A 27540-nucleotide genomic window follows, 5' to 3' on the forward strand; every position below is an offset into this window, starting at 1 on the left:
GAACAAAGAATTACAGTATACTTCTCACTGAAGAATGAATGGTTTAAAAGTCATAACAATGGGACATTTTATATCACTGGTTTAAGAAATTTCAAAGCTCAAAAGGTTCTGTAGTTTCTGTATTAACCATTACCTGCTCCTTTTACAAAATTCACTTTCAATGTATCTTGTAGGTAATTTAAGCCATTCATTTGGAGTCATAAAGTGCCTAGAAGTGGAAATTCTTGGGAATCTGGAATGCAGTTGGGCCTTCTCAACCTCTTTAAACTCTTTCATGGTATATATTTTGCCTGCAGGAAGATTAGTAATCTAAATTAGCACCTTAAATGTAACTGCCACTGCTCCTGGTCTATGAAATCACAGAACAGTGAGGGACTGAGTACCTGTCTCACACTGAAGAAGAGTTCTTTTCTCATCATCCTTATCACAGTGTGCTTTTTTCAAAGGATCACGAAATGGTGGCATGGTAACCTACAAGAAAAGCACTTGTTTGAGGACTGGGTTGCAGGTCTGAGTACTAAACATTTACTATCTATCCTAAGCATCCACATGTGCTCTTACAACAAAAGATTCAACAGTACATTATCCGGGCTGGCATGTCGGTAGTGGGTAAAGCTACCACCTGCAGTGCTGGCATCCCATATGGGCACCAGTTCAAGTCCCGGCTGCTCCACTTCTGATCCAGCTCTCTGCTATGGCCTGGGAAAGCAGTAGAAGATGGTCCAAGTCCTCGGGCCCCTGCACCCACGTGGGAGACCCAGAAGAAGCTCCTGGCTCCTGGCTTTGGATCGGCACAGCTCCAGCCTTTGTGGACATATATGGTCTTCCAGCAGATGGAAGACCAACCTCTTTCTCTCTCTCTCTCTCTCTTTCTCTCTCTCACTCACTCTCTCACTCACTCACTCACTCTTTCTGCCTCTGCCTATCTGTAACTCTGCCTTTCAAATAAATAAATATACATTATCTACATACTAATAGCTGGCTGGCATTTATACATTTAACACATCCCCAAGAGGTGGAACCCCTTGGTAACTCTGAACAAACTCAGCCAAAGAGGCAAGGTTAGCTCTTGCTTCTAAGAGTAGGTTCAGTCTTCAAGAATTATTTTAAAACATATATTGTCAAATTTGAAATTTTTATTTCCCAGGTACAAAAGAAACAAATTTCCATATATTCATCTTTAACCCCTGTCTTCCATAATCAAATTATAACTCACAAATATGCAAAGCAAAAATAGTATTCAAAATGTAGATCATCTAAGAACCAAGGTATTGAAGTGCTAAATTTATTTTAATGGTCAACATTATCAATATCAAATGACCCCACATATGAAAATAGCAGTTCTACACATGAAAATAGCATCCAGCAACAGACATTCATGGTCTAGCCTAGTCACTGAAATTCTACCAGCTAAAAAGGTCATCCCTATATCTTTCTAATACAACAAAACTTATTTTTCTGAAATAGTTATAATATACATCAACACTATTTAGAGTTAAACTGCCCCCTGGAATTTTTCTTTTTTTAAAAGATTTATTTATTTTTATTTGAAAGTCAGAATTACACCGAGAGAGGAGAGGCAGAGAGAGAGAGAGAGAAGTCTTCCATCTGATGGTTCACTCCCCAATTGGCCACAGCGGCTGGAGCTGCGCCAGTCCAAAGCCAGGAGCCAGGAGCTTCTTCCAGGTCTCCCATGTGGGTGCAGGGGCCCAAGGACTTGGGCCATCTTCCACTGCTATCCCAGGCCATAGCAGAGAGCTGGATCAGAAGAGGAGCAGCCGGGACTAGAACTGGCACCCATATGGGATGCTGGCACTTCAGGCCAGGGCATTAACCCGCTGCGCCACAGTGCCAGCCCCTGAAAATTTTCTTTTAAAAAGACTATAAAAAATGCTACTTATAAGATATTGGGAGACCGGCACTGAGGCACAGCAGGTTAAGTTGCCGTCCACAGTCCCGCATCCCGTAGAGGTGCTGGTTCATGTCCTAGAAGATTGTCCAAGTCCTTGGGCCACTGCACCTGTGAGGATGACCTGGATGAAGCTCCTGGCTCCTGCCTTGCAGCCATTTGGGGAGTGAGCCAGCAGATGGAATACCTCTCTCTGTGTTTCTCTCTATAAAAATCTGACTTCCAAAAAAAAAAAAAAAAAAAAAAAACAGATATTAAGGAAACATTATTCACTATAAAGAGATAAAAATAGCCCTGTCATTCTCAGATATTTGTATATTTGTTCGAAATTTTTATCAGCAGTGATAAGTCCTGAGGCTCGCGGGCCTCTACTGACAAGCACTTGTAGACCAGAAGAATCGAAATGGAAGTATTGTAACTCAGTGGTTCTCCAGCTTTTGTATCAAGTCTTGTTGCTATTGTTATCTCCAAAGAACCTTTGTCTTTATGGGTTAGATCAACTAATACCATACTGGAAACTAAACTAAGAAAATTTTAAGTTTCTTAATTTTAAAACAACAAGTATATTATATTTAACACTTTTTAAGAAAAACAACTATAGTTTACAAAACAGTGAGATTTACATATCTATAACCATCTTTAATGTCTCACTTACTAGGAGACAGCTGAATTCTATCTGCTTCTGTATGTAATCTGTTGAGGTGTTACTTTTATTTGAAGTATGTGAAGAAAATCCACACAGAGACGTGGTCAGAATAGGAGGGAGTATTTTAATAGCCTTTTCTGAGCATTGTGGACTTTTCTTAGATATTACACCCAAAGTCAACAAGTAGTAGTTTCTTAAAAGTGAGTTATAATGTGGCATCTAAAGCCACATTAATGTATTTTTCATACTCTTCTACAGTAAAATCCATTGGTCTGTCATGCATTTTGAATGAATGTTTTCCCTATGCATGATTTTATAACATCATGGATTGATCATTGGGAAAAATTTAGAGCACTGAATTATGAAAGATCTTCTAAATGTATGCATTTCCTTATACAATCAAATAAAAGAACCACATCCATTAATACCAATACCAATCCCATACTCTGAGTACTGGGGTGCAGTCATAGTTATGATAGTCAATATGCATTTTCCAGAATTCAGATGTCTTGCTTGAGAGCTTGCGTTTTATCATTTGCAACAATACTGTCAGATTTCCTTGAAGTGACAGGCTCGTTTCATTCATTTTTCTAGAAAATGTCTGCCAGATATTTAAAACTTAATTACCATGCTTGTAAGTCACCCTTTCAAGTGAAAATGGTGTTTAGAAAAAAAAATCAGCCACTTGGGCTCACAGTTCAGGCAACGATCCTCAAGCTCAGCAGGCAGCAGATGTGTTCTCTGAATACGTCCGTTCTAACAGAGAACATGAAAAGGCGCCCTGAAGGAGCGAGGTTTAGCACAACCCGCAACTTCTAAGGAGAGCTGCATTAAACAGGCGCAGAGAGAGGCTGAAGATTCATCTGAAGGAAAGGAATTGAGCCTCTGTCTTCCTACAGTCCGCTCCACCTCACTCCCAGTTCATTTGGGTTGGGCTGAAGCCAGGTGCTGTGAGCCCTCTCCAGCCAGTGTTGAAAGAAGGGGCAGACTGATCCTTTCCTGTTCTGGGGACTGAAAGGTACAAAGTGACAGTGCACTGAGCATCTTCACTGGATAGCCCTGAAGTTGGAATAAGGTCAAGGATTGCAAACTCAGCAGTGGTTTACAGGAAAAGTTTTGAGCAGGTGTCAGGCCCATAAAGAGCACAGGGCAGGGGCCAGCACTGTGGTGTAGCGGGTAAAGCCACCACTTGCAGTGCTGGCATCCCATATGGGTGCCGGTTTGCGTCCAGGCTGCTCCACTTCCAATCCAGCTCTCTGCTATGGCCTGGGAAAGCAGTAGAAAATGGACCAAGCCCTTGGGCCCCCCACAATGGAAGAAGCTCCTGGCTCCTGCCATTACAGCCATCTGGAGAGTGAACCAGAGGACGGAAGACACAATCTGTGTGTGTGTGTATGTGCCTCTCTATAACTCTGCTTTTGGAATCCGGCCTGGAACACCTGATACGCTATCTTGTGGAGTCTCTGCAGACTCTAGGCCAGGGCCTGAGTGAGGAGATGTGGAATAGTGCTGGGTCCACAGAGGGGAGAGCACCTGAGCCATGGCATTATGTGACCACAGGGAATAACAGCCATAGTGCAAATCTGACCTGGAACCAAAGATCTGCCCACCAAGAATTGGAAGTCTACGGGGCAGGCATTGTGGTTAAACCATGGCTTAGGGACCGGCGCCAAGGCTACCAGGCTAATCCTCCACCTGTGGCGCCGGCACACCAGGTTCTAGTCCCGATCAGGACGCCAGATTCTGTCCCAGTTGCTCCTCTTCCAGTCCAGCTCTCTGCTGTGGCCCGGGAGTGCAGTGGAGGATGGCCCAGGTCCTTGGGCCCTGCACCCACATGGGAGACCAGGAGGAAGCACCTGGCTCCTGGCTTCGGATAGGCGCAGCGCACCAGCTGCAGCGCACCAGCCGTAGCGGCCACTTAGGGGGTGAACCAATGGAAAAAGGAAGACTTCTTTCTCTTTCTCTCTCTCTCTCTCTCTCTCTCTCACTGTCTTACTCTGCCTGTCAAAAAAAAAAAAAAAAAAAAAACTATGGCTTAGGGTACCTACATCCCATATTGGAGGGCCTGGGATGGAATCCCACCTCCACCTCCAATCCAGCTTCCTGCCAATGCATACCCTAGAAGGCAGCACTGATGGATCAGTATTTGGGCTCCTGTCACCCACACAGGAGACCAAGATGGAGTTTCAAGCTCCTGACTTTGGCCTAACCCAGCTCTAGTTATTGCAGGCATTTGGGGAGTGAACCACAGGATGAACGGTTTCTATCTCTCTCCCTCCCTCCCCTACCTTTCAAATACATAAAGATAAATTAAACTTTAAGAATTGAAAGTCAGGGGGCCAGCGCTGTGGCTTAACAGGTAAAGCCGCCACCTGCAGTGCCGGCATCCCTTGTGAGTGCCGATTTGAATCTGGGGTGCTCCACTTCCCATCCAGCTCTCTGTTGTGGCCTTGGAAAGCAGTGGAGGATGGCCCAAATCCTTGGGCCCCTGCACCCATGTGGGAAAGCTGGAGGAAACTCCTGGCTCCTGGCTTCAGATCAGTGCAGCCCCGGCTGTTGTAGCCATCCGGGGAGTGAACCAACAGATGGGAGATACCTCTCTCTCTCTCTCTCTCTCTCTCTGCCTCTGCCTCTCCTTCTCTCTCTGTGTAACTCTGACTTTCAAGTAAATAAATCTTAAAAAAAAAAAAAAAAAAAAAGAAAAGAAAAGAAAGAAAGTCGGGCTGGCATTGTGGCACAGTGGGCTAAGCCACAGCCTGTGCTACTAGCATCTCATATGAACATTGATTCAAGTCTGAGCTGCTCCACTTCCAATCCAGCTCCCTGCTAATTTCACCTGGGAAAGCAAGAGAAAATGGTCCAAGTGCTTGGGCCCCTGCACCCATATGGGAGACCCGGATGGAGTTCTCTATGCTCTGACTTTGACCTGGCCCAGTCCATGCTGTTGCACTCATCTGAGGAGTGAATCAGCAGATGGAAGACCTCTCTCTCTGTTTCACTCTCTCCATCTGTGACTCTTTCAAATAAGTGAATGAATCTGTTTAAAAAATTTTACTTTGGCCCTTGATTTTTTTGTTTCTTTATGAACACATTTCATATGGAGATATGAAACTATTCCTAAAGTAAGATTTTATTTTTAGAGACCCATTAAAAGACTACTCAAATATTAGGGCTGTTCACAACAGCCAAACACATAATACCAAAGTTAAAATTAGAAATCCACCCTACCTTCAGAAAACTGGGGTCCTTTCTGCTCATATAAAAAGGATCATACTCTTTTGGATCGTAATGTTCTATAAAGGCATTTCCCTGTTGGAAGAAAACAAAGGTATATATGAGAATAGAGGTGAGCAGTTAATTTGAGCCTAATAGGACCCAAGGATCAACACACAGTCCCATTCTTAGGCTTCAAAGCACATGAATGACATCTATACAAAATTTGCAAGATTTTAATAGGAATGTTGGAACACTAAACATTATTAGAATGTGTTTTTGAATGCTTACTAGTCAAGTATTTTATTTTTTTTAATTTAAGAACTTTTCAAATAATAAAGCTCCAGAACAAAAGAAAAATATCCTGAACCAAAGGCCCACATTTTATAAATGGATAAATTAATAGTTACATGGGGGAAAAAAAATGAAAATGGTCCTGAAGTACAGTTAAATCCAGACCCAATTTTACTCCTCCATTCTCCCCATGTGCTCTGGATTTAGTAATACTTCATTGTGACACAGCTGCTGCTTAGTATGCCCACATCCCAGTACAGAGTGCCCAGTCTGAGTCCTGGCTCCTCCACTTCCAATCCAGCTCCCTGCTAATGAACTTGGGAAAGTAGCAAATGATGAGACCTGGACAGAATTCGGGGCTCCTGGATTCAGCCTGGCACAGTCCTGAGCAGTGACCCAGTGGACGGAGGATTGATCTCTCTGTCTCTCTCTCACTGTGCCTTTCTTTTTTTTTTTTTTTTTTTAATTTTTTTTTTTTTTTGACAGGCCGAGTGGACAGTGAGAAAGAGAGAGAGAGAGAAAGGTCTTCCTTTTGCCGTTGGTTCACCCTCCAATGGCCGCCGCGACCGGCGCACTACGGCCAGCGCACCGCGCTGATCCGATGGCAGGAGCCAGGTGCTTCTCCTGGTCTCCCATGGGGTGCAGGGCCCAAGCACTTGGGCCATCCTCCACTGCACTCCCTGGCCACAGCAGAGAGCTGGCCTGGAAGAGGGGCAACCGGGACAGAATCCGGTGCCCTGATCACTGTGCCTTTCAAACAAATAGATCTTTATAAATAAATAAATAAGAGTTCTTCATGTTATAACAGTATAGATTGCACACATATATACAGGGGTAAGAAGCAAGTTGTTTGGGTAAAACAAGAGTAACCATAGTTTTTATTTTTTGTTTTTGTTTTTGTTAATATTATTTATGTATTTATTTGAATGGCAGAGTTACAGACAGAGAGGAAGAGAGAGATCGTCCATCTGGTTCACTCCCCAGATGGCCACAGTGACCAGGGCTGGGCCAGTCTGAAGCCAGAAGCTTTACCCAGGTCTCCCATGTGGGTGGCGGGGCCCAAGATGTTGGGCCATCTTCTGCTGCTTTTCCAGGCACAATAGCAGGGAGCTGAATCAGAAGTGGAACAGCCAGGACTCAAACCAGCACCCATAAGGGATGCTGACCTGCTACAAGGCCGGCCCCAACTGTTGTTTTTAACTTCTGAAAGGCAGAGACAGATATCTCATCTGCTGGTTCATTCCCTCAAATGCCTGCAATTGCTAGGGTTTAGATAGTCTGAAGCCAGGAGTTAGAAACTCCATCTAGGTCTCCCACATAGGTGGAAGGGACTCAACTACCGGAGTGCATTAGCTGGAAGCTGGAAATGGGAAGCAGAGCTGGGACCCAGATTCAGGCAGCACAAGCAGTATCTCAACAACTATATCAGGCCAGTGTTGTGGGGCAGCAGGTTAAACCAGAGCCTGCAGCACCAGCATCCCATATGGGCACTGGTTTGAGTCCCAGCTGCTCCACTTCCAATCCAACTCCCTGCTCATGTTCCTGGGAAAGCAGTGGAGCATGGCCCAAGTCCTTGGGTCCCCGCACCCACATGGGAGACTCAGAAGTTCCTGGCTCTTGGCTTTGACCTGGCCCAGCCCCAGTTGTTGAGACCACTTGGAGAGTGAACCAGCAGATGGAAGATCTCCCTCTCTGTGACTCTGCCTTCCCAATAGATAAATAAATATTTTTTAAAAAATACATCAGATATTTGTCCTGCTAAATATAGTTTTTAAACCAACTAAAAAAAGTATCAGATGATCTCTTAGTACCTTCTTATTTACATATTTTAGGAAACTATCGAGTTCCTCTTGTCTCCTTTTTTTAATCTTCTTATGTGAACCAATTTTTTCTAAGATTTTCTTCTGGAGAGGATCTGCCACGTTGTCGACCCATCTTTTATGTAACATCTCTTTCTTTCTTGCCTTTAAGAAGTCATAATGCTGTAAATACTTGTCTAGTTCCTAGAAAACAGGGATAGAAAAGACAAATACATTATCCTGAAGCTTCACTGTTCTAAAATGTTCTAGTGCTCAAACTTTGTAAGTTTATTCCTAAGAATAACCCACAAGGGCATTCATTAATTCAGTCATTTATTTGGCTTGTCCTGTTTGATGCATACTATGTTGGAAATGAGCGATACATAAGTAATTGAGACGACATGTCTGCTCTCCTCGGAGACAGACTGAAAAGCAAATCTATAAAATAGAGGGAGTAGGGACAGTGTACTAAAACAGACATACACTTACTTGTGTATGTATGACATAGTTTATATATACAGTAACTGAAGACACAAAGGAGAGAAAAACCATTTTCTAGAGTCCTAAAAGATTTCCAGTTTGGTTGTACCTCAAAAACATAAACAGAATTACTATATGGCCCAGGAGTTCCACTCCTGGATGCATACCAAAAAATTAAAATAGGGATTCAAATAGGTATTTGTTCACTGCTGCAGTGTCCATAAGAGCCAAAAGGTGGAAACAACCCAGGTTCCACCAATAGATGGATAAATAAAACCTGGTCGACACATACAATGGAATAGCATTCAGCCAAAAAAGGAATGGCGCTCTGACCCCTGCTACACCATGGACAAACCTTGAAAACAATGTGCCAAAGTGAAACAAGTCAGACACAAAAGGTCAAATAATGTGACATCCCACATAGATGAACTAGCTAGAGGGGCAGAGTCATGAAGACAAAACCAGAGATTCAGGGGAGGGAAACGAGTTATTGCTTATTGGGCACAAAGTTTCAGTTTGGGGTAATGAAAAGGTTTTAGAAATAAACTGATGGTCATATATCACTGTGAATATAATTAATGTCACTGAATGGTACATGTAAAAATTGTTAAAATGCTAATTTTATGTTGTATATATTTTATCAGAGTGGGAAAAAAATTTTAAAGGAGAAAGACATTTGGGCTGGGCCATAAAAATGGGGAGTTATTCAGGAAGAGAAGGGGTGCAAGAGAACAAGCAAGAGCATTCTATGAAATAAGAGTGAAGAGGCACAGCCTGCTCCAAACGGTAAGTTGCCTGCAAAGATGACACCTGATTAGGTCATAAACTAATTCCTCCTCACCCACCTGTCACGTATCGAGGAAGTCCCATGGTTACTGGGATCAACTGAAATTCAGAATGAAAACAGGAAGACATTAAGAGTACTGCGTCTCTCTTTGCCATGGCTCTCCCTACCTCAGGCCACAGAATATTCAGCCTCTACCAGTGATAACTCCTGTTTAAAGAACTCTAAGGAAAATTCCTAAAAACAGATGACCAGTTTCGGCATACTTCACCTGGATGTTCTTGTTTAATTAGGTTCATTCTGCTGCAGTTAAACCTTGTGCTTATCTGTGGATACCTAAGTAACAATTTGTGTATTCTCATAATAGTTCTTAAGGACCAGCTCATTCCTGATGTCTGCAGAATCCCACAGAGACGAAGGAGCAAGTGAGTAGGCGAATGTGCTCCCGCTGCATGTGGTGTAGGTATCTCCTGAAGTGCGGGAAGACAGGGAGTCCCTACCTCAGAGCCTGAACGGGAATCCAAGGTGCTAATGAGTGCTTTTAATTTTAATTTTATATTTTTAGTATTTCTAAAATACAGAGTACAGTGCATCTAAAAGGGAAAAAATTCAATTTTCACTGAGCTGCATTCTGATAACCAATTCTTACCTTAATCATATAGTTTTCTCTGTATAGTATCGACTGAATGGCTGCATCTGTGTCTTCTTTAGCTAAGGACTAAAAGGACAGAATTAAGCTTTGAAAACTTTAAATTATTAGTACTATCTGGACTTACTGTACTTTATGTAAAAGACATATCTCTGAAAAGTTCCCTATAAAACCAATTTTTTAAAAGATTTATTTATTTGGCTGGCGCCACGGCTCAGTAGGCTAATCCTCCGCCTTGAGGCGCCGGCACACCGGATTCTAGTCCTGGTCGGGGCGCCGGATTCTGTCCCGGTTGCCCCTCTTCCAGGCCAGCTCTCTGCTGTGGCCCGGGAGTGCAGTGGAGGATGGCCCAAGTCCTTGGGCCCTGCACTCCATAGGAGACCAGGATAAGTACCTGGCTCCTGCCATCGGATCAGTGCAGTGCGCCGGCCGCAGCGGTCGCGGCGGCCATTGGAGGGTGAACCAACGGCAAAAGAGGAAGACCTTTCTCTCTCTCTATCTCTCTCTCACTGTCCACTCTGCCTGTCAAAAAAAAAAAAAAAAAAAAGATTTATTTATTTGAGAGGCAGAGTTACAGAGAAGGAGAGGGAAAGAGAGAGAGAGAGAGAGAGGTCTTCCATCCGCTGGTTCACTCCCCTTATGGCTGCAATGGCGGGACCAGGGCCAATCTGAAGCCAGGAGCCAGGAGCTTCTTCAGGGTCTCCCACGTGGGTGCAGGGGCCCAAACATTTGGGCCATCTTCCACTGCCTTCCCAGGTCACTCTCAGAGAGCTGGATTGGAAGGGGAGCAACTGGGACACGAACTGGCACCCATAATGGGATGCTGGCATTGCAGGTGGCAGCTTAACCTACTATGCCACGGCAGCTCAATTACTTGAGCCCTCACCACTGCCTCCCAGGGTCTGCACTGGCAAGAAGCTGGAGTCAGGAGCTGGAAATCAAATGCACATACTCCGATGTGGCAATCTGGCATCTGAATCAACAGACCATACATTGGCTCCCCTGGCCGTGATCCTATTTTTGTTTTAGTTATTTATTTGAAAGGCATATTTACAGACAGAGAGAGGGAGAGACGGAGAGAGAGGTCTTTCATCACTCCCAAAATGGCCACAATGGCTGGAACTGGGCCAGTCTGAAGCCAGGAGCCAGAAGCTTCTTCTGGGTCTCACACATGAGTGCAGGGGCCCAGGCTCTTGGGGCATCTTCCACTGCTTTCTCAGGTGTATCAGGAGGGAGCTGGATAGGGGAACAGCTGGGACTCAAGCTGGTGCCCATATGAGATGTTGGCACTGCAGGTGGCAGCTTTACCCACTATGCCACAGGGGCAGCTCTGATTTTGTTTTTATTAATTTGAAAATCAGAGAGAGAGAGAAAAAAAAAAAAAAAACTTCCATCTGCTGATTCATTCTCAAGATGGCAGCAATAGCCAAGTCTGGGCCATCCGGAAGCTAGGAACCAGGAACTCCATCTGGGTTTCCTATACGGGTGGCAAGGACCCACACAACCTGGGCCATTCTCTTACTCTCTCTCCCACGTACATTAGCAGTAAGCTGGATCAGAAAAAGAATAGCCAGGTCTCAAACCAGCATTCCAATATGGGTTGCTGGCATTGCAAGTAGCAGCTTAACCAAAGTATGGATACATTCAGTGACAGGGATAAATTGCAAACTAATTATGCTGAGTTAAAGAAGCCAGACAAAATACAGACTGTAAGATTCCATTTGTATAAAATGTTTAAATGCAAACTAAACTATAGTGACAGCAAAGCACTGGGTTGTGGGGGGGAGGGTTCTGGGGTATTCAGTGTGTTCATTGTCTTGATTGTGATGGTTTCATGGGGTATAAATGCATCAAAACCTTCAAATCATGGGAGGGTGTGTGGCGCCAGCTTGGTAAGCCCACATTCCATACCGGGTGTCTGGCTTTGAGCCCCAGCATGTTTTCAGATTCCAGCTTCCTGCTTATGTGCACCGGGGAGGCAGCAGGTGACAGCTCAAGCAGCTGGTCCCTGCCCCACCTGCCACCCCTGTGGGAGACCTGGATCGGGTTCCAGGCTCCCAGTGTCAGCCCTCAGCTGGCCCTGGCTGTTAAGGGGATCTAGGGAGTGAATCAGCAGATGGAAATTCTTGTCTGTGTCTCTGATTTTCAAGTAAATAAGCATGATTATCAAACTGTACATATATGCAGTTTACTGTATATCAATCATTACCTTAATAAAGCTTAGAAAACAAATTACAAGCAGTACTTCAAAATAAACTTTAGTGTTGTTAAATTAGAAAAAGGACATTCACCAATGGCCTACGAATCCACTTTAAGAAACCAGAAAATGAGCAAAGTAAAAGTTAGCAGAGATGAAATGAAATAGAAAAATCAAGTCACTTTGCAGCCAAGTATACAAGAGCCTCACAAACGCCACCCTCTTATACCTCCATAAAGGAAAGCGTCTGCGGCTCCAGCCATTCTTTGGAGCTCTTGATCTTGGGAAGTGTGCTAGGAATCAGATCATCACTGTATACATTTTCCATTGTGGTCACACCAACAACGAAGCCCCTAGAAAAACTAGAAAATTGCCTATTCAGTAGCGAAAATTCACAATCTTCGGCGGCTGCTTGCCACTTTCTGGCTACGGAAGCACAGCCCGAGCTGCTCAGGGAAGGCAGCGAGGGGGCTTTCGGGCCGAGCGAACCTGTCTTCGAGCTTTGACCGGCCCAAGGCCTGAGAAAGACGCGGTCCTTAAGGCTTGGCTCCTCTGCTGAGCCCCAAGGCCCTGCGCCCAGGCCCCTGCTCGCACCAGCCCCCAGGACGCCTGCGGCCACGCCAAGGCTCCCCAGCTCCCCTCCCGCGGCCCGCCAAGCCCTCGGCTCTCCGGCACCACGGGGGAACCCAGCCCGCGACCCAACTCGAGCCCGTGGCTTCGGAACGCGACCAGGTTCGCGTCCTGCGTCTCCCGGACGCCGGCTCCGCGCGCCGCCTCCGCCGCGGAGGACGACAACGAGTCCGCGCGCGCGCGGGGCCCCGCGGCGCACCTGCTCGCGGTTTCCCCTCGAGGTTCACGAAAGGGGCTGCGGTCCCGGCTTCTCGGTGACGGGCAGCGGTCCCAGCCAGTGCCGCCGCGGCCGTTGACGGGCAGGTCGGCGGCAGCCCGTTCCTAGAGCGCCCAGCGCCTCAGCCAGGCGGCGTGAGCTCCCCCAGGGCCCGGGTCCGTGATATGCGACGCTTCAGCCACATCAGCCCCCACCCCCGCCTCCCGTGTCCCCAAACCCGCGTGAACGAAGCCCCCCGAAGGGAAGCGGCGTCGGGAGACATTGTGGAGGTGGGCCAAGTGCCTGGAAGGTGTCTAGGCGGCTGGGCGAGCGGCGCCATGGCCACCGTGGGAGCTGAGGGCGGTCCACGGCTCGTGCGCGGCACTCCTCACTTAGTGCCTCTCCAGCCTGGGTGGCTGTGGGCTTGCGGGTTGGTTTGTACAATCCCAGCTGAGCCTCTCGCAAGCCATTGACACAGCGCTGAAATTAAGAAGCTGTGAGCGTTGCAAACTCAACCTGATAACCAGCTCTGTGCGAATGCCCCACGATGTCCACTTCCTCCTGGAGCCCTGGTGGACACCACTGGGTGCCTGCCCTCCCGTTCGCTCTTCGTCTTTCCTGAGTGCGCGTGCGACTCTGAAGTGTCTCGGGGTCTTCCGTATTCACCTGTCTTGTCTTTCCCCACAGTCGCCCGTGGGAGCCGAGGGGGCATGAGCCACCTGCAGACGCTGCTGTTAGACACCCTCCTGGGGACCAAGCACGTGGACTGTGCCGCGCTCATCAAGATCCAGGAGCGGACCCTGTGTGTGGCATCGCCGGGATTCAATGTAGGAGAAAAAAAAAAAAAAAAAAGGCAAAACAAAATAAACAAAAAACCTCGGGAATAAGCCTTTTAAACAAACTTTAAAAACCCTGGTAGATATTTTAGGTTTCTGGGCCACGTAGCCTGTATCAGAACCACTCAACTCTGCAGATGTCTATAATGGAAAAGCAGCGGTGGACAATGAAAGAAGGGGTGTGTCAGGGTTCCAATCAAATGTTACCTTGTAGACCTGAAATTTTAATTCCGTGTCATTTTCATGTGTCACAAGCTGTTGTTCTTTTGATCTGTACACCACTACAACGTGTGAAAGCTGTTCTCAGCTTGCAGGCCATACAGACCAGGCAGTGGGCCAGATTTGGCTTCCTGCTGGCTCCTGGTCTAACCACTGAACTTCTACAGGTAATGCCAAGTGATGTCCGAACTCTTGTGAATGGATTCGCCAAAAACCCCTTGCAGGCCCGAAGAGAAGGGCTGTATTTCAAGGAAAAGGACTACAAATGTGTCCGGGCAGATGAAAATTCTCTTTACGCTAAGAATGTGAGTATTCAAGATTTGAAGACAGCTGGCCAAAAACCTTAGGAAAGGAATTTGTCGCCAGTGCTCTTTTTCCCTCCAGATCCCCTATAAGCTTGGGGCCGGCGCTGTGGCACAGTGGGTTAAAGCCCTGGCCTGAAGTGCTGGCATCCCATATGGGCGCTGGTTCTAGTCCTGGCTGCTCCTCTTCCGATCCAGCTCTCTGCTATGGCCTGGGAAAGCAGTAGAAGATGGCCCAAGTCCTTGGGCCTCTGCACCCATGTGGGAGACCCGGAGGAGGCTGCTGGCTCCTGGCTTTGGATTGGCACAGCTCCGGCCTTTGCAGCCAATTGGGGAGTGAACCAACGGATGGAAGACCTCTCTCTCTGCCTCTCCTCTCTCTGTGTAACTCTGACTTTCAAATAAATAAATCTTTTTTTTTTTTTTTTTTTTTTGACAGGCAGAGTGGACAGTGAGAGAGAGAGACAGAGAGAAAGGTCTTCCTTTGCCGTCGGTTCACCCTCCAATGGCCGCCGCGGCCGGCGCACTGCGGCCGGCGCACCGCACTGATCCGATGGCAGGAGCCAGGAGCCAGGTGCTTTTCCTGGTCTCCCATGGGGTGCAGGGCCCAAGCACCTGGGCCATCCTCCACTGCACTCCCTGGCCACAGCAGAGGGCTGGCCTGGAAGAGGAGCAACCGGGACAGAATCCGGCGCCCCGACCGGGACTAGAACCCGGTGTGCCGGCGCCGCTAGGTGGAGGATTAGCCTAGTGAGCCGCGGCGCTGGCCAATAAAGTAAATCTTAAAAAAAAAAAAAAAAAAAAAAAAAACCACAGTGGAAGCTCATGACTGCCTCAGGGCGGTGTCTGAGACCACAGCCTCCTGTAAGTACTCTTGGAGAGTGGTTTTAATGCTCATTCCACAGTCTATCACCTGAACCTTGCCTGAACTATCTCTTTCTGCTACCATCCATCTTCATTTTCTTCAGCCTCCTCCATTAAAAAAAAAAAATGCGTATCTCAATCCTGTGCTTAAAGCTTGTCTGGGCTTTCTGCTTCCTAGAAGGAATTAAGGGGATGAAATTCACATTCATTGGATGCCCATAGTATGAGTTAGGCACACTTCATGGTACAAATTAAATAGCTGCATTTTACATATGAGGAAGAGATAGGTTTAGTTTACCATAAATTGGGATTTTTTTTTTCAAAATGCACATGCTGTTATAATAATAGTCTGAAACTTTTTGAAGAGGACAATGAAAGTAATGGAAAAGAATAGAGAATCCAAAAACAGATATTTGAATAGGTATGGAAGTCGGGACGTGGTGAAAACTGGTCCTGTAATTGGGACCAAGAGCAAGGAATTCTATTTTGTTCTTTATCAGGGGAACACCGGCGTGATTGTTGTAAAGACTCATCTGTATCTTCTGGTGGCGACTTACACCGAGAGCATGTACCCTAGTGTGTGTGTGGAAGCCACAGAGAAGCTGGGTGAGTTTGTCTCCCAGGGCCTGTGATTGAGAGCCAGCCCACCCACCAGGGGAGAAAGGAGCAACGCTTAGGGAGGCTATCAGGGTTACTTACATGACCCCAGAAGGACAGGATGCAGCTGAGCCACAGAGAAAGCAGAGTCCAGAGTGGAACAGCCAGCACCAGGACTGGTGTCTTGCTTCTTGCCTCTAAGCATGTCAGCTTTGTTCTGTTCCATCACAAATACTTTCTTTCCTGGCTGGTGCCATGATAGAGCCTTCCCTCCCATCACTCAATTTCTCTTAGGACCCAAACTTGGGCAGTCTTTTTTTTTTTTTTTTTAATTTTTGACAGAGTGGACAGTGAGAGAGAGAAAGACAGAGAGAAAGGTCTTCCTTTACCGTTGGTTCACCCTCCAATGGCCACTGCGGCCGGCGCACCACACTGATCCGAAGGCAGAAGCCAGGTGCTTCTCCTGGTCTCCCATGGGGTGCAGGGCCCAAGCACTTGGGCCATCCTCCACTGCCTTCCTGGGCCACAGCAGAGAGCTGGCCTGGAAGAGGGGCAACCGAGACAGAATCTGGTGCTCCAACCAGGACTAGAACCCGGCGCCACAGGCAGAGGATTAGCCTATTGAGCCACAGCGCCGGCCATTAAAAAAAAAAACTTGGGCAGTCTTGGGTCAAACAGTGCAGGGTGGCCAGGGCAGGGTGGGAGCAGGGTGACAGCATGGGCGTAGCTGCAGGATGCCCACCCTAGGTCAAGGGGCCTCTTACAGAAACGGCAGCTGCTGTCAGCCAGGAAGTCCCCTCGCTGGGATGTGATGCATTCCCTTTCCATGTCTGTCTATTTCTAAACAAAAATCTAATAGAGAACCAACTGGGAAATCATATCTGTGAGGGCTAAGCTTCGTAAGTGATAAGATTGTGTTTAGATTTTTTTAACCTGAATTAATTTTTTTTGGAAAAAAATGTTGGAGATGCTCAAACACTCTTTTGAGGCAGTAGATGCCTCTAGTAAGGAAAGCAACGCATTAATTCATTGAACAAATGCTCAGTGGTGCACTTCTGTGTGCCTCGTGCTTTCCTAGGTAAGTAGGGAATCAAAGCTGGTTAAGCCATAGCCTCTGCCTGCCATGCCTCTCCACGTGTTCTTATCTGCCTGAACCATTCTGCTTTCTGTCCTTTCCTCCTCCCAGCTAGCTGGAAGATTCCTAATCATCAATGACCCAAGTCAAGTCTTGGGCTTCTCTCCTCTGAGCTATGTATTTTATGCATAACTCTGTTATTATCCCCTGAGAGTTCTTTCTTTATCTAGATTGTGAATGCCTGGAGAGCAAGAATTGTGTCTTAATCATTCTCCTGTCTCCATCACTGTACCTCAACATATTGAGATTTTCCCAGTTGTAATAAATAGTTTGTTGTAAATCCTGCTACACAACAGACAGTGAAGTATTTGGGGAGCAAAACCAGGACTGAGCCTGGGTAACACACCAGTTAGGAGACCCCACAGAGCACAGGTGAACTCTAATCCCAGAGGGACAAGCAGGTACAACCACAAGGGACCCTTTCTGAGCTGGCGTCAGGATTGTAGGGAGGTGCAGTCTCAGTTGGGACAGTGGGAGCAGAAGGCAGAACAGAGATGTACAGATCTAGGCTGGTTATCTGATTAGAATCCAGAGATGGGCTGGAGTTGTAGCACAGTGGGTGAGGCCACAGCTTACAACTCCTGCATCACATACCAGAGTGCTGGTTCGAGTTATCGGCTCCCTGCTAGTAGGGCTGGGAATACAGCAGATGATGGCCCAAGTACGTGGGCCCTTACTACCCATGTGGAGACCCGAGTGGAGTTCCTAACTGCTGGCTTCAGCCTGATCCAGTTCTGGCTGTTGTGCCCATTTGGGGAGTGAACCAGCAAATTTTTCTTTTTCTTTGTTCCTCTTTTCCTCTCTGTGTATCTTTCTGCCTTCCATATAACTAACTAAATAAATAAATCTCATTTTTAGATATCCAGAAAGTGAAGTGAGGAAGACAGGCAGTTAGGCTGTCAAGAAGCTGTGCTCTGTCCTTCCAGCTAGGACCCACAGCTAGTTCCCCAGAGAAACCGAGGCAGTTGTCTGACCTCTGCAATGTGAAGGCTGACACTCCTGTTTTAGGCCACAGAAGTCTCCAAGGCATGGTATTGGTTGGAAGGACACAGCTGACATCATCCAATAAGAACCCACTGCTCTGCAAATGAGCAAGCTCTCCGGAAAGTGGTTGGATGCCCATGGGGAAAGGCAAGGCTGATACCCCCCCCCCGCCGCCAGGAGCCGACAGTTTCATTTCTTCTGCTTCCTTCACTTCTTTTCCTTTTAATTACATTTTTTCTCTACTAAAAATGATACATGGAGGCCAGCAGTGTGACATAGTGGCCTAAACCCCTGCTTCTAACACAAGCTTCCCATATTGGAGTGCCAGTTGGAGTCCCAGCTTATCTACTTCCTTTTTTTTTTTTTTTTTTTTTTTTGACAGGCAGAGTGGACAGTGAGAGAGAGAGACAGAGAGAAAGGTCTTCCTTTGCCGTTGGTTCACCCTCCAATGGCCGCCGCGGCCGGCGCACTGCGGCCGGCGCACCGCACTGATCCGATGGCAGGAGCCAGGAGCCAGGTGCTTTTCCTGGTCTCCCATGGGGTGCAGGGCCCAAGCACCTGGGCCATCCTCCACTGCACTCCCTGGCCACAGCAGAGGGCTGGCCTGGAAGAGGGGCAACCGGGACAGAATTCGGCACCCCGACCGGGACTAGAACCCGGTGTGGGGGCGCTGCTAGGCGGAGGATTAGCCTAGTGAGCCGTGGCGCCGGCCCAGCTTATCTACTTCTGATCCAGCTCCCTGCCAATATGCCTGGGGAGGCCGCTGAAGATGGCCTGAGTACTTGGACTGCTGCCACCCATGTGGGACACGAGGATAGAATTCCTGGCTCCTGGCTTTGGCTTGGCCCAAACCTGGCTGTTGTGGCCAAAGAGTGAACCATCAGATTGACAATTGATATCTCTCTCTCTCTCTCTCTCTCTGTCTTCCTCTCCTCTTGTGCTCTACCTTTCAAATAAATAATAAATAAATATTTTAAAAATTATAGAGGATCATTATAGGAAATTTGGGAAATAAAGAATTATGACTAGCAATTTTTTATTATGAAAGATTGTTGGAACATGGCTATTGATTAAAATCTCTTTTTTTACGTTAAAGATTTTGGTTTTTTATTTGAGAGGTAGACTTAAAGACCGAGAGGGAGAAACAGAGAGAAAGGTCTTCCATCTACTGGTTCACTCCCCAAACGGCCACAAGAGCTGGAGCTGAGTCAGTCTAAAGCTAGGAGCCAGCAGCTTCCAGGTCTCCCACATGGCTACATGAGCCCAAACACTTGGGCCATCTTTACTGCTTTCCCATACCATAGCAGAGAGCTGGATTGGAAGAGGAGCAGCCAGGACATGAACTTGCACCCATATAGGATGCCAGGCAGAAGCTTAGCCTACTATAACACAGCGCTAGCCCCGTATTAGAAGAAAACTTTTCTTTTTTCTTTCTTTCTTTTTTTTTTTTTTTTTTTTATTGCCAGGCAGAGTTAGTGAGAGAGAGAGAGAGTTATAGACAGTGAGAGAGAGACAGAAAGGTCTTCCTTCTGTTGGTTCACTCTGCTAATCACTGCCATGGCTGGCCCTGCACCGATCTGAAGCCAGGAACCAGGTGCTTCCTCCCAGTCTCCCATGCGGGTACAGGGACTCAAGGACTTGGGCCATCCTCCACTGCCTTCCCGGGCCACAGCAGAGAGCTGGACTGGAAGAGGAGCAACCAGGACTAGTACCTGGCGCCCCAACCGGGACTAGAACCCGGGGTGCCGGTGCCACAGGCAGAGGATTAGCCAAGTGAGCCACAGCGCCGGCCAAAAGAAAACTTTTCAACAGAAATTAGGTAAAGGATGTTATGCCCTTTGTCTGACACAAATTAATCATGTTTGTTTTGGAAAGGTCTAGAGACAGACACAGGGAGACAGCTTCTGTCTGCTAGTTCACTCCCTTAATGCCTACGATGGCTTGGACTAGGCCAGATCGAAGCTCGGAGCTGGGAACTCAATCCAGGTGTCTGACATTGGTGGCACAGGCCCAACCACTTGAGCCATCACTTGTTGCCTCCCAGGGTCTCCATCAGCAGGAAGCTGGAATCAGGAGCACAACCAGGACCTGAACCCAGACTCTACAATGTGGGGTATGATGTTCCAAGCAGAATCTTAACCACCAGGCCAAATGCACACCCAGATTTGTTTTTAAGACAAATATATTAGGGGCTGGCATGGTGATGCAGCAGCTTAAGCCACTGTCTGCAATGCCAGCATCCATATGGGCACTGGTTTGAGTCCTGGCTACTCTACTTCTGATCCAGCTCCCTGCTAATGTGCCTAGGAAACCAGCAGAAAATGACTCAAGAGCTTGGGCCCCAGCCCTCACATGGGAGTCCTGAAAGAAGCTCCTGGCTCCTGACTTTGGCTATGCCCAGCTGTGGCCATTGCAGCCATTTGGGGAATGAACTAGAGGATAGAAGATCTCTCCTTCTCTTTCTCTAACTCTGCCTTTCAAATAAAATCTTAAAAATATATTTTTGTTAGTGAATCACATAAATTTGTAAAACATTGACATCCTCAGGCCAGCAATGTGGCATAGCGTGTAAAGCCGCCACTGTGACATTGCCATCCCTTATGGGTTCTGTTTGAGTCCTAGCTGCTCCACTTCCCATCCAGTTCCCTGCTTATGTGCCTGGAAAAAGCAGTGGAAGATGGTCCAAATGCTTGGGCCCCTGCACCCATGTGGAAGACCTGGATGGAGCTTCTGGTTCCTGGCTTCAGCCTGGCACAGCCCCCAATTACAGCCACCTGGAGAGTGAACCAACAGATAGAAGACCTCTCTCTCTCTCTCTCTCCCTCTCCCTCTCTCACTGTAACTCTTTCAAATAAATAAATCTTTTTTAAAAATTAGCAGTCTTAATTCCAGTTCCTCAGTTTTGAAAGAGATAAATTTAAGCACTTTTTGTGACTTATTTTTGGCATTATTATTGAATTATTGGGGAAGCATAATTTTTCCTTAAATTTCTTATGACCTGTCTATAAGGTTGGCAGATAGACCTAACTCCCTTAGAAGCCAGCCGAGTTTCCTAGTTCCTTCATTTAAGGGTCACCTTACTCTGTGCCTGAATCCATGTGATGAAGACCTGGCCCCTGTGTTTTGATAGACATAGATTTGAATAGAGACAGTTTTCATGGTTTGGCTATTTTGTTTATTCTCATGAAAACGTCATCTGAGACTTTACTGACAGATCTGTAACAGCGATGGGAAAATGTGAGTCATTCTGAAGAATTTCTCTTGCAGTTCGCTTTTCAGGAGTTGTCTTCTTTGGTTACTTAATATCTCTCTGTTCTCCTGGCGTTTCCATCTGTCATGATGAGGAAAGCAAGTCAAGTAATATCCAGCAGTCAAATTAAGAAACAGTAGAATTTTTGACAAGTGAGGTGTTTTTATTACTAATAGCTTGTTAAAAGATGAATTGCCAGAGTGTTTTAAATCTGGGTCATAGAATGCACATAGGAGATGAGGGTAGCATGTTGTTTTGTTTTCCTGAGCCTTGTCCCACCCTGTGCCCTTCGCCCAACCATATGTATCCTTCTTCTTTTCTTTGCATGGAGAACCAGTTCCTACCCCAGGACAGCACAAACACCCCCTATTGTGGCATTTAGTCCTGAGAAGTATAATTGATGTTGGTGTCTGTCTTTCCTATCAGTGAGCTACATGAGGGCAGGGGCTATATTTTAAATATCCAGCCATCCTTGTAAATCCTGTACCCAACACCATGCCTAGCACGTGGTAGCCACCCAGCGATGTTTGGAGAATCATAAGTGAATGGATGGATAATTTACTGCTCAGAAATAATAAGCAGGGCTGGTGCTATGGTGCAGTGAGTTAAAACCCTGCATCACCAGCGTCCCATATGGGTGCCGGTTCGAGTCCCAGCTGCTCCACTTCTGATCCAGGTCCCTGCTAATGTGCCTGTGATGGAGGCCCATGTCCTTGGGCCTGCGCCCATGTGGGAGACTGGGGGGGGTGGGGGTAAGAATCTCCTGGCTTCCGGCTTCAGATAAGCTCAGCTCCAGCTGTTGCAGCCATTTGGGGAGTGAACCAGCAAATGGAAGATCTGTTTCTCCCTCTCTCTGTCTCTACTCTCTCTGTAACTCTGTCTTCCAAACAAATAAATCTTTTTAAAAAATAATAATAACCATGCTGTGTTTCCTTTCAGGAGAATATCTAAGGAAAAAAGGAAATTAATTCATGAGAGGACTTTGAAAGACAACTTTCTTATTTTAGAAGCAAACTATAGATCATAAAGAAGAAATTATGCCGCATTTGTGGTTGAAAAACACTAAGCCGAAGACACTAAAGAATAATAATCCATTAAGGGGATAATTCAAGAGGCCATCTTCTTTCATTGGAAGTACTTGATCAACTTGTTCTTTTAAGTGTTAGTCATTGGCGTGGAACCTGAAAGTGCTGATGGTTTTAAAGGGCATGTCCTGGAGGCTCCCCTCCAGAGGCTCTTATCTTCCTGGATATGCCAGGAATGCAAGTTCCTAACCATGCTTTATCCAGGCCATATCGGGGTTATGTCGGGGTTATGTCGCAGGAAGCAACCTTAGAAAGAAGTCATGTCCCCCTTCCTGACAGCACATTTGCTAACTGCTTGCTGTAAGAGGGGTGGGGTCCCCAAGCTCAGTATTCCTCTACGCTACATGTGTGACAGCCATCTGGTCCACTTCACCCCTGTGAGTCCGTATCACCCCTGGAGGGGTAGGAGAACCAATGCAAAGGCCACCAGCAGTGGGCCACTAGACAGGTGTTTGATGGCCATCCCACACTCCGTTTGTAGGCTTCCTGTATAAGTGAGCATTGGAAAGGCCTTTTAGAAAACAAACCCCACGTCTCTCTCTGTATGCTAGTCTGCACTACTTGGTAAGGCAGCATGACCCCTGAACTCCACCTTTCCCAGAAAGTATTCCTCCGTGGGTCACCTCCTAGGCGATGATCAGGACAAGAGTGGCAAGTTACAGAGTTTATTTTGAAAACTAGAGATTGTACCCTGAGTGTTGCTGGGCATGATGCGTCTTTCCCCCAACAGCAGCCTCAGGCCAGCCTGGTTGTCACACCCTGCACGTGTCCCTGGGGAGGGAACACCGTAGACCACTGATCGGAAGGGCCCAGGGAATTCAAGCTCAGCTCTGGGCAGCCAGGTTGGATTAACACGGTTCTGTATCAGAGGGATGAAGAGCACTTGGTAGAGTGTGCTGCTCTCCAGGTCCCTCCACGGTACACAGGCCAGGGGAATATAATGGGTCTCTAAGATTTGTAAAAATATCCCTGTCCCATATGACCTTTCCAGACGAAATGTCGGTGCGAAAGAGCATGACTGGAGATAAAGTATCCTCATGGCTACTGGGATGGAGCATCATTCCTCTTCTGAGCTTGGGTGCCAAGGGCCACAGACAGCTTCCTTTGTGGTCAAATTCACCACTAGTCCATTCTATCTGTTAAGTTGCTTGATACTGTATGAATGAGGGATAAAAATAAAGGTAAACATTTGCTTATCTGGAAGCCATTGAGTAACGAAGGTAAGGAGTAGCCTACAGGACCCCAGAGAGGGTCACAATCTAGTAGGGGAGGCAAGCTCGTCACTGAGTCACACGACCCATGATACAGGCTTTTACAGATCCGTAGCAACTGCTGAACGCAGAGCCGGGAGCCTAGGGCTGTGCCTTCAGGAGCCTTAGGATGCCCTGTGAAGTGGATGTAGGAGAATGAGTGAGTATGAGAGAGTAAGCTTGAAGGAACACACGTGTGAAGGCACAGTCATGACCAGTTGTGCGGCAAGAATGGTGAGACGGTCCATCTGGCTGGAAAGCAGTATGTGTGGAGGAGCGAACAGGGAAACAGCGGACGAGGGCAAGATAGGGCTGCTTTCCTCGGGGTCACCCAAAGGTCATCCAGCGGTACTGTGGTATAGCAGCAACTACTGGATTCTGGTTACAAAAATAATAAACACTGATCTTAAAACCTTAGGAAAATAAGCCCCATAGTTCTGTGATAGAGCGCCCCAAACCTGCACCTGCTCATCCAGGGTTCTGATGCAGGGGTGCAGGAAGAAGGCAGGCATTTATTTGCCAAACACCAAGCAAGGAGCTAGGCAGCTTTCACTTCATTTCTGGGCTCTTGGAGGGGATCGTGTAATTGAAGCTGAGACTGAGGTGGGTGTTCAGCCCGGGTACAGGTCTCTAGTCGGTCTGCAGGGCCTGCGGCCCTCCTCTGGCCACAAAAGAGTGTGACTTCATGTTCTTTGGGAAATTTTTAAAGTGGCAAACTGAGCTTTAGTTAGGTGGTTGTTGCTTTTTGCTCAGGGCCTAGGGTTCTTGGAAAAAACCTTCAAGAGAAGACAAAATGTCAAAATGCTGTCCACAGAGGAGGTAAATGACCTTAGGAGGCCTGTGATCGGGGAGCCCGTGGGGCCAGCTGACCTAATGCACCACTCCCTCAGATTAGTGAGCTCATTTTAGTAAGAGGTTAACTTGCAAAGAAACTTCAAGTAAAGAGAGGGAGACAGAGAGGGAGACGGAGTCTGTGGAAGACTGGTGCCTGTAGTAGAAGGTATCTGCACCGTAGCCTCCACACAGGGGCTTGGCTTCAGTTTCACAGTAAATGGGAACTGCTGGTGATTCAGTTATCCCAGCTTTTCTTGAGGCACAGAGCATATAACTTTTGCCCCCATTTAGATCCGCAGTGCATATAGTTGACATCCACTATGTTCATTCAGCATAATGTTACAAGACCTTGAATATCATTGAAATTGCTTTGGAAAATCATTAAATATCATGTAGTTTAAATACAGTACCATTCTTTGTTATTTAGGTTATTTCTGTTTTTTCACTTCTTAAATAATACTGTGTTTTATAACTTTTACACAATTCTTTATGTCTGTTTTTTTTACTATTTGTTTATTTATTTGAAAGGCAAAGTGACAGATCTTCCATGTGCTGGTTCACTCCCCAAGTGGCTGCAACAGCCAGGGCTGAGCCGGGCCGAAGCCTGTTTTCCCAAGCACATTAGCAGGGAGCTGGATTGAAAGTAGAGCAGCTGGAGGAGCTGGCAGCATTGCGCGTGACAGTTCACTGCACCACAGTGCCAGCCCCTCTGACTGTTTTCTTAAGTCTGGAAGTGGAATTTCAGGATGAGAGTCGGAGCAACTTCAGAGCTCTTTGGAGTTTGTGTTTTGTTTCTTACAGGGAAGAACTTTTACACCATGATTTATAACTGGCAGCTTGGTTTGGAGGGTCGAAGGGATTGAATGTGATTCAACATGAATTTAGCAGCGTCCTATCTCGTGGGTTGGGTCTGTGGCAGTCTTTCTGAGCACCCCAGTGGGTAGGAATGAGAGGAAATGCTGTATAGTCAGTTGAACTAGCTGAGTCAGACTGGAGAGGCAGATCACTGAATTTCAGAGAGCGTTAAGGCATGGTGACATTGGACAGTCACACCTGAGCAGTATCGAGATGTACAACATATAAATATTTATGAGGTGGGCAAGACGAGCCAGGAAGCACTTCAGGACTTCTGGCCTGAGCTCCAAAAGAGGTTAGGCATGCCGAGGCCCAAAACTACACTGAACTGAGAGCTATCACTACATCCAGCTACATTCACTCTGTGTCAGAAGTGGCTGGCCTGGAGTGGAGGCTTGCAGATCCCTGAAGCCTGCAGGACCTGACCATTTGCACAGAAGGATGAGTGCATGGAGGCATGTGGAACCACTGGCGATGGAAGTCGGTTAGCTGGGAAGCTCGGATAAGGAGTCACTGGAGTAGATGGTCAGATGCCCATTGCAAGTGGGCGGAACTTTGAGACAATTTCAGCAATGTAGTGTTTCCATCAGTAGTGCCCTGACACCAGCCAAGTGTCCTGCAATTCAAGTTTTAAAAATTTTCTCTTTTTGAGAAACAGAGAGAAGTTCCCCTCGACTGTTTCACTGCCCAGATGCCCACAATAACAGACCTGGGACCAAAGCCTAGAACTCAGTCCAGGTCTCCCACTTGGTCTGGGAGGTAGGGACCCAATTACTTGAACCATTCCTGCTGCCTCCAGGGTCTGCATTAGGAGTGGATCTGGGACTCAAACCCACATACTCCAGTATGGGACCTGGGCGCCTTAACCAATAGGCTAAACTCCCTTCCCCTACAATTCCGTTTTGACACTAACTCCCTGACATCACAGGTTAAGCAGCCCAGTTTCCATAAGCCTGGTCCTACTTCAGATGTCAATTACAAGTCCCAGGTCCTCAGACTACTGCACTTCTGATTTGGCTGTCAATTTTGAAAGCAAAGGTTCCCATAACAGGTTTATTTTTTTAAGGTTTATTTGTTTGAAAGGCAGAGCAACAGAGAGAGATAGAGAGACCTTCCATCTGCTGGCTCACTCTTCAAATGGCTACAACAGCCAGGTCTGGGCCAGGCCAAAGCCAGGAGCCAGGAACTTCATCCTGCTCTCCAACATGAGTGGCAGGAGTCCAAGTACTTGGGTCATCTCCTTCTACCTTCCCAAGCACATCAGCAGGAACCTAGATCTGAAGCTGAGCACCAGGACTCAAATTGGCACTGCAGTATAGGCCACTCATGTCACCAAATGGTGGCTTAACCCACTGTTACCAGAGAAATGCAGGGTTCTTGTCTTCGCGCAAGAAAGAATTCAGGCGTGAGACAGAGAGCAGTGGGAGGTAAAATAGCAAGGTTCATTAGGGAAGGGACATCCGTAAGGATGGGTGGGCACCTCTCCAGACAGGACCTGAGAGTGCCCAGTCGTTCGGATTGGGGGGGGTGGGGGTGGGGAGTGAGGTTACATGGTTGAGTAGAGAGATTAAACCTGGGCAGGCCAGGCGGGCGGCTCAGCAGAGTGGCAGAGGGCTGAGCACACCATCTGGTTGAGGCCCGGGGTGGGGGTGAGGGTAGGAGTGGGGTGGAGTGGGGGTGTTTAAGGAGATGGGTCTTTGTCTTCACACATCTCCTCCTGAAACAAAGGATTTTATGGCTATAAATATTAAGAAGCTCCTATCTGAGTTTTCCCTTGAAGGTATTAGACAGGAGGAAGCCTAGCTGGCGCCATCCTGGGTTCAGAGGAGGGGTGAGCAGGACCCCCTAGAGAATGGGGATCCGGAGCAGGGTGTTTGAAATGCAGATACTGGGCTGCATCTGGGAGATTGTGGAAGATTTGTCAGGCAGAAGGGGTGGGGACCTCCACCTGGCAGGTTATCAGGTAGAAGGGGGCAGGGCAGGATGCGAATACCGGGCTGCCCCTGAAGCATTATCGGGATGACTTTGAGATGCAGCATATGCTGGACATAGACGTCTTCTCTTTAGGCCTGTCACACACACATAAGCTCATATCTAACTTCCTACCTAACACCACCAGCCCCAACAGGTAGGTTTGATAGTTTGCTAGAAAGACTACCAGACTTCAAGAAAGTGATATATTCATAGCTGTGATTACAGTTTTATTATAAAGGATACAATTCAGGGACAGCCAAATGGGAGAAATGCACAGGGGAGGGCATGGAGGGCGGGGTTGAGGAGAGGGAGCGGAGCTTCCACACCCTCTGCAGACCCTCTGCACCCCCTCCCAGCTCCTTGATGAGTCCACCGAACTGAAGCTCTCCAAACCTGGGCATTCCTGGGTGGTTCTATTGGCTTCATTATGCAGGTGTAACTGATCCAACCTGTAACTGCATGACGGAACTCAGTCTCCACTCTCCCCTCCCTAGAGGTCAGGTGGTGAGGCTGAGACTGAACTCTTTTAAGAAAATCCCTAATATAGAGACAAGATAC

At 47.1% G+C, this 27540-nt stretch overlaps 2 protein-coding genes across 6 annotated transcripts in view; one reads left to right on the forward strand and one right to left on the reverse strand.

The window, feature by feature from the left end:
• The window catches only part of LOC100343197 (protein FAM228B), a 25516-nt gene extending 12500 nt beyond the window's left edge, over positions 1-13016 (reverse strand). Inside the window, exons 1-7 of one of the 4 annotated variants that reach the window (XM_089326765.1) lie at positions 12801-13016; positions 12201-12333; positions 9775-9843; positions 7874-8065; positions 5784-5864; positions 384-471; positions 134-290 (exon numbers count right to left, since the gene is read on the reverse strand). In XM_089326765.1, the coding sequence (XP_089182891.1) occupies positions 134-290; positions 384-471; positions 5784-5864; positions 7874-8065; positions 9775-9843; positions 12201-12299 (686 nt within the window). In that variant the 5' untranslated portion in view covers positions 12300-12333; positions 12801-13016. Of the gene's footprint in view, positions 1-129; positions 291-383; positions 472-5783; positions 5865-7873; positions 8066-9774; positions 9844-12200 lie in introns of those variants that run through there. The other 3 variants (XM_051843186.3, XM_008254798.5, XM_089326767.1) reach the window with 3 other exon arrangements.
• On the forward strand, positions 12835-24493 carry PFN4 (profilin family member 4). 2 transcript variants are annotated; one of them, XM_008254800.5, is made up of 5 exons: positions 12835-12973; positions 13485-13624; positions 14020-14157; positions 15519-15624; positions 21924-24493. In XM_008254800.5, the coding sequence occupies exons 2-5, from the start codon at positions 13508-13510 to the stop codon at positions 21950-21952; spliced, it is 390 nt and encodes a 129-aa protein (XP_008253022.1). In that variant the 5' UTR covers positions 12835-12973; positions 13485-13507; the 3' UTR covers positions 21953-24493. The 2 variants fall into 2 exon arrangements, with proteins under 2 accessions (XP_008253022.1, XP_002710109.1); XM_002710063.6 differs by having other exon boundaries at positions 12956-13087.
• The last annotated feature ends 3047 nt before the right edge of the window (positions 24494-27540 follow it).

Source organism: Oryctolagus cuniculus, chromosome 2 (genome assembly GCF_051225735.1).
Source record: "Oryctolagus cuniculus isolate XC-2025 breed Fujian yellow rabbit chromosome 2, ASM5122573v1, whole genome shotgun sequence".
Taxonomy (NCBI): Eukaryota; Metazoa; Chordata; class Mammalia; order Lagomorpha; family Leporidae; genus Oryctolagus; species Oryctolagus cuniculus.

Coding starts and splice junctions, on each gene's coding strand:
- PFN4 (XM_008254800.5), top strand. CDS start 13,508: ATGAGCCACCTGCAGACGCTGCTGTTAGACACCCTCCTGGGGACCAAG. Junction 14,158..15,518: donor ATTCTCTTTACGCTAAGAAT/GTGAGTATTCAA, acceptor GTTCTTTATCAG/GGGAACACCGGCGTGATTGT. Junction 15,625..21,923: donor GGAAGCCACAGAGAAGCTGG/GTGAGTTTGTCT, acceptor GTTTCCTTTCAG/GAGAATATCTAAGGAAAAAA.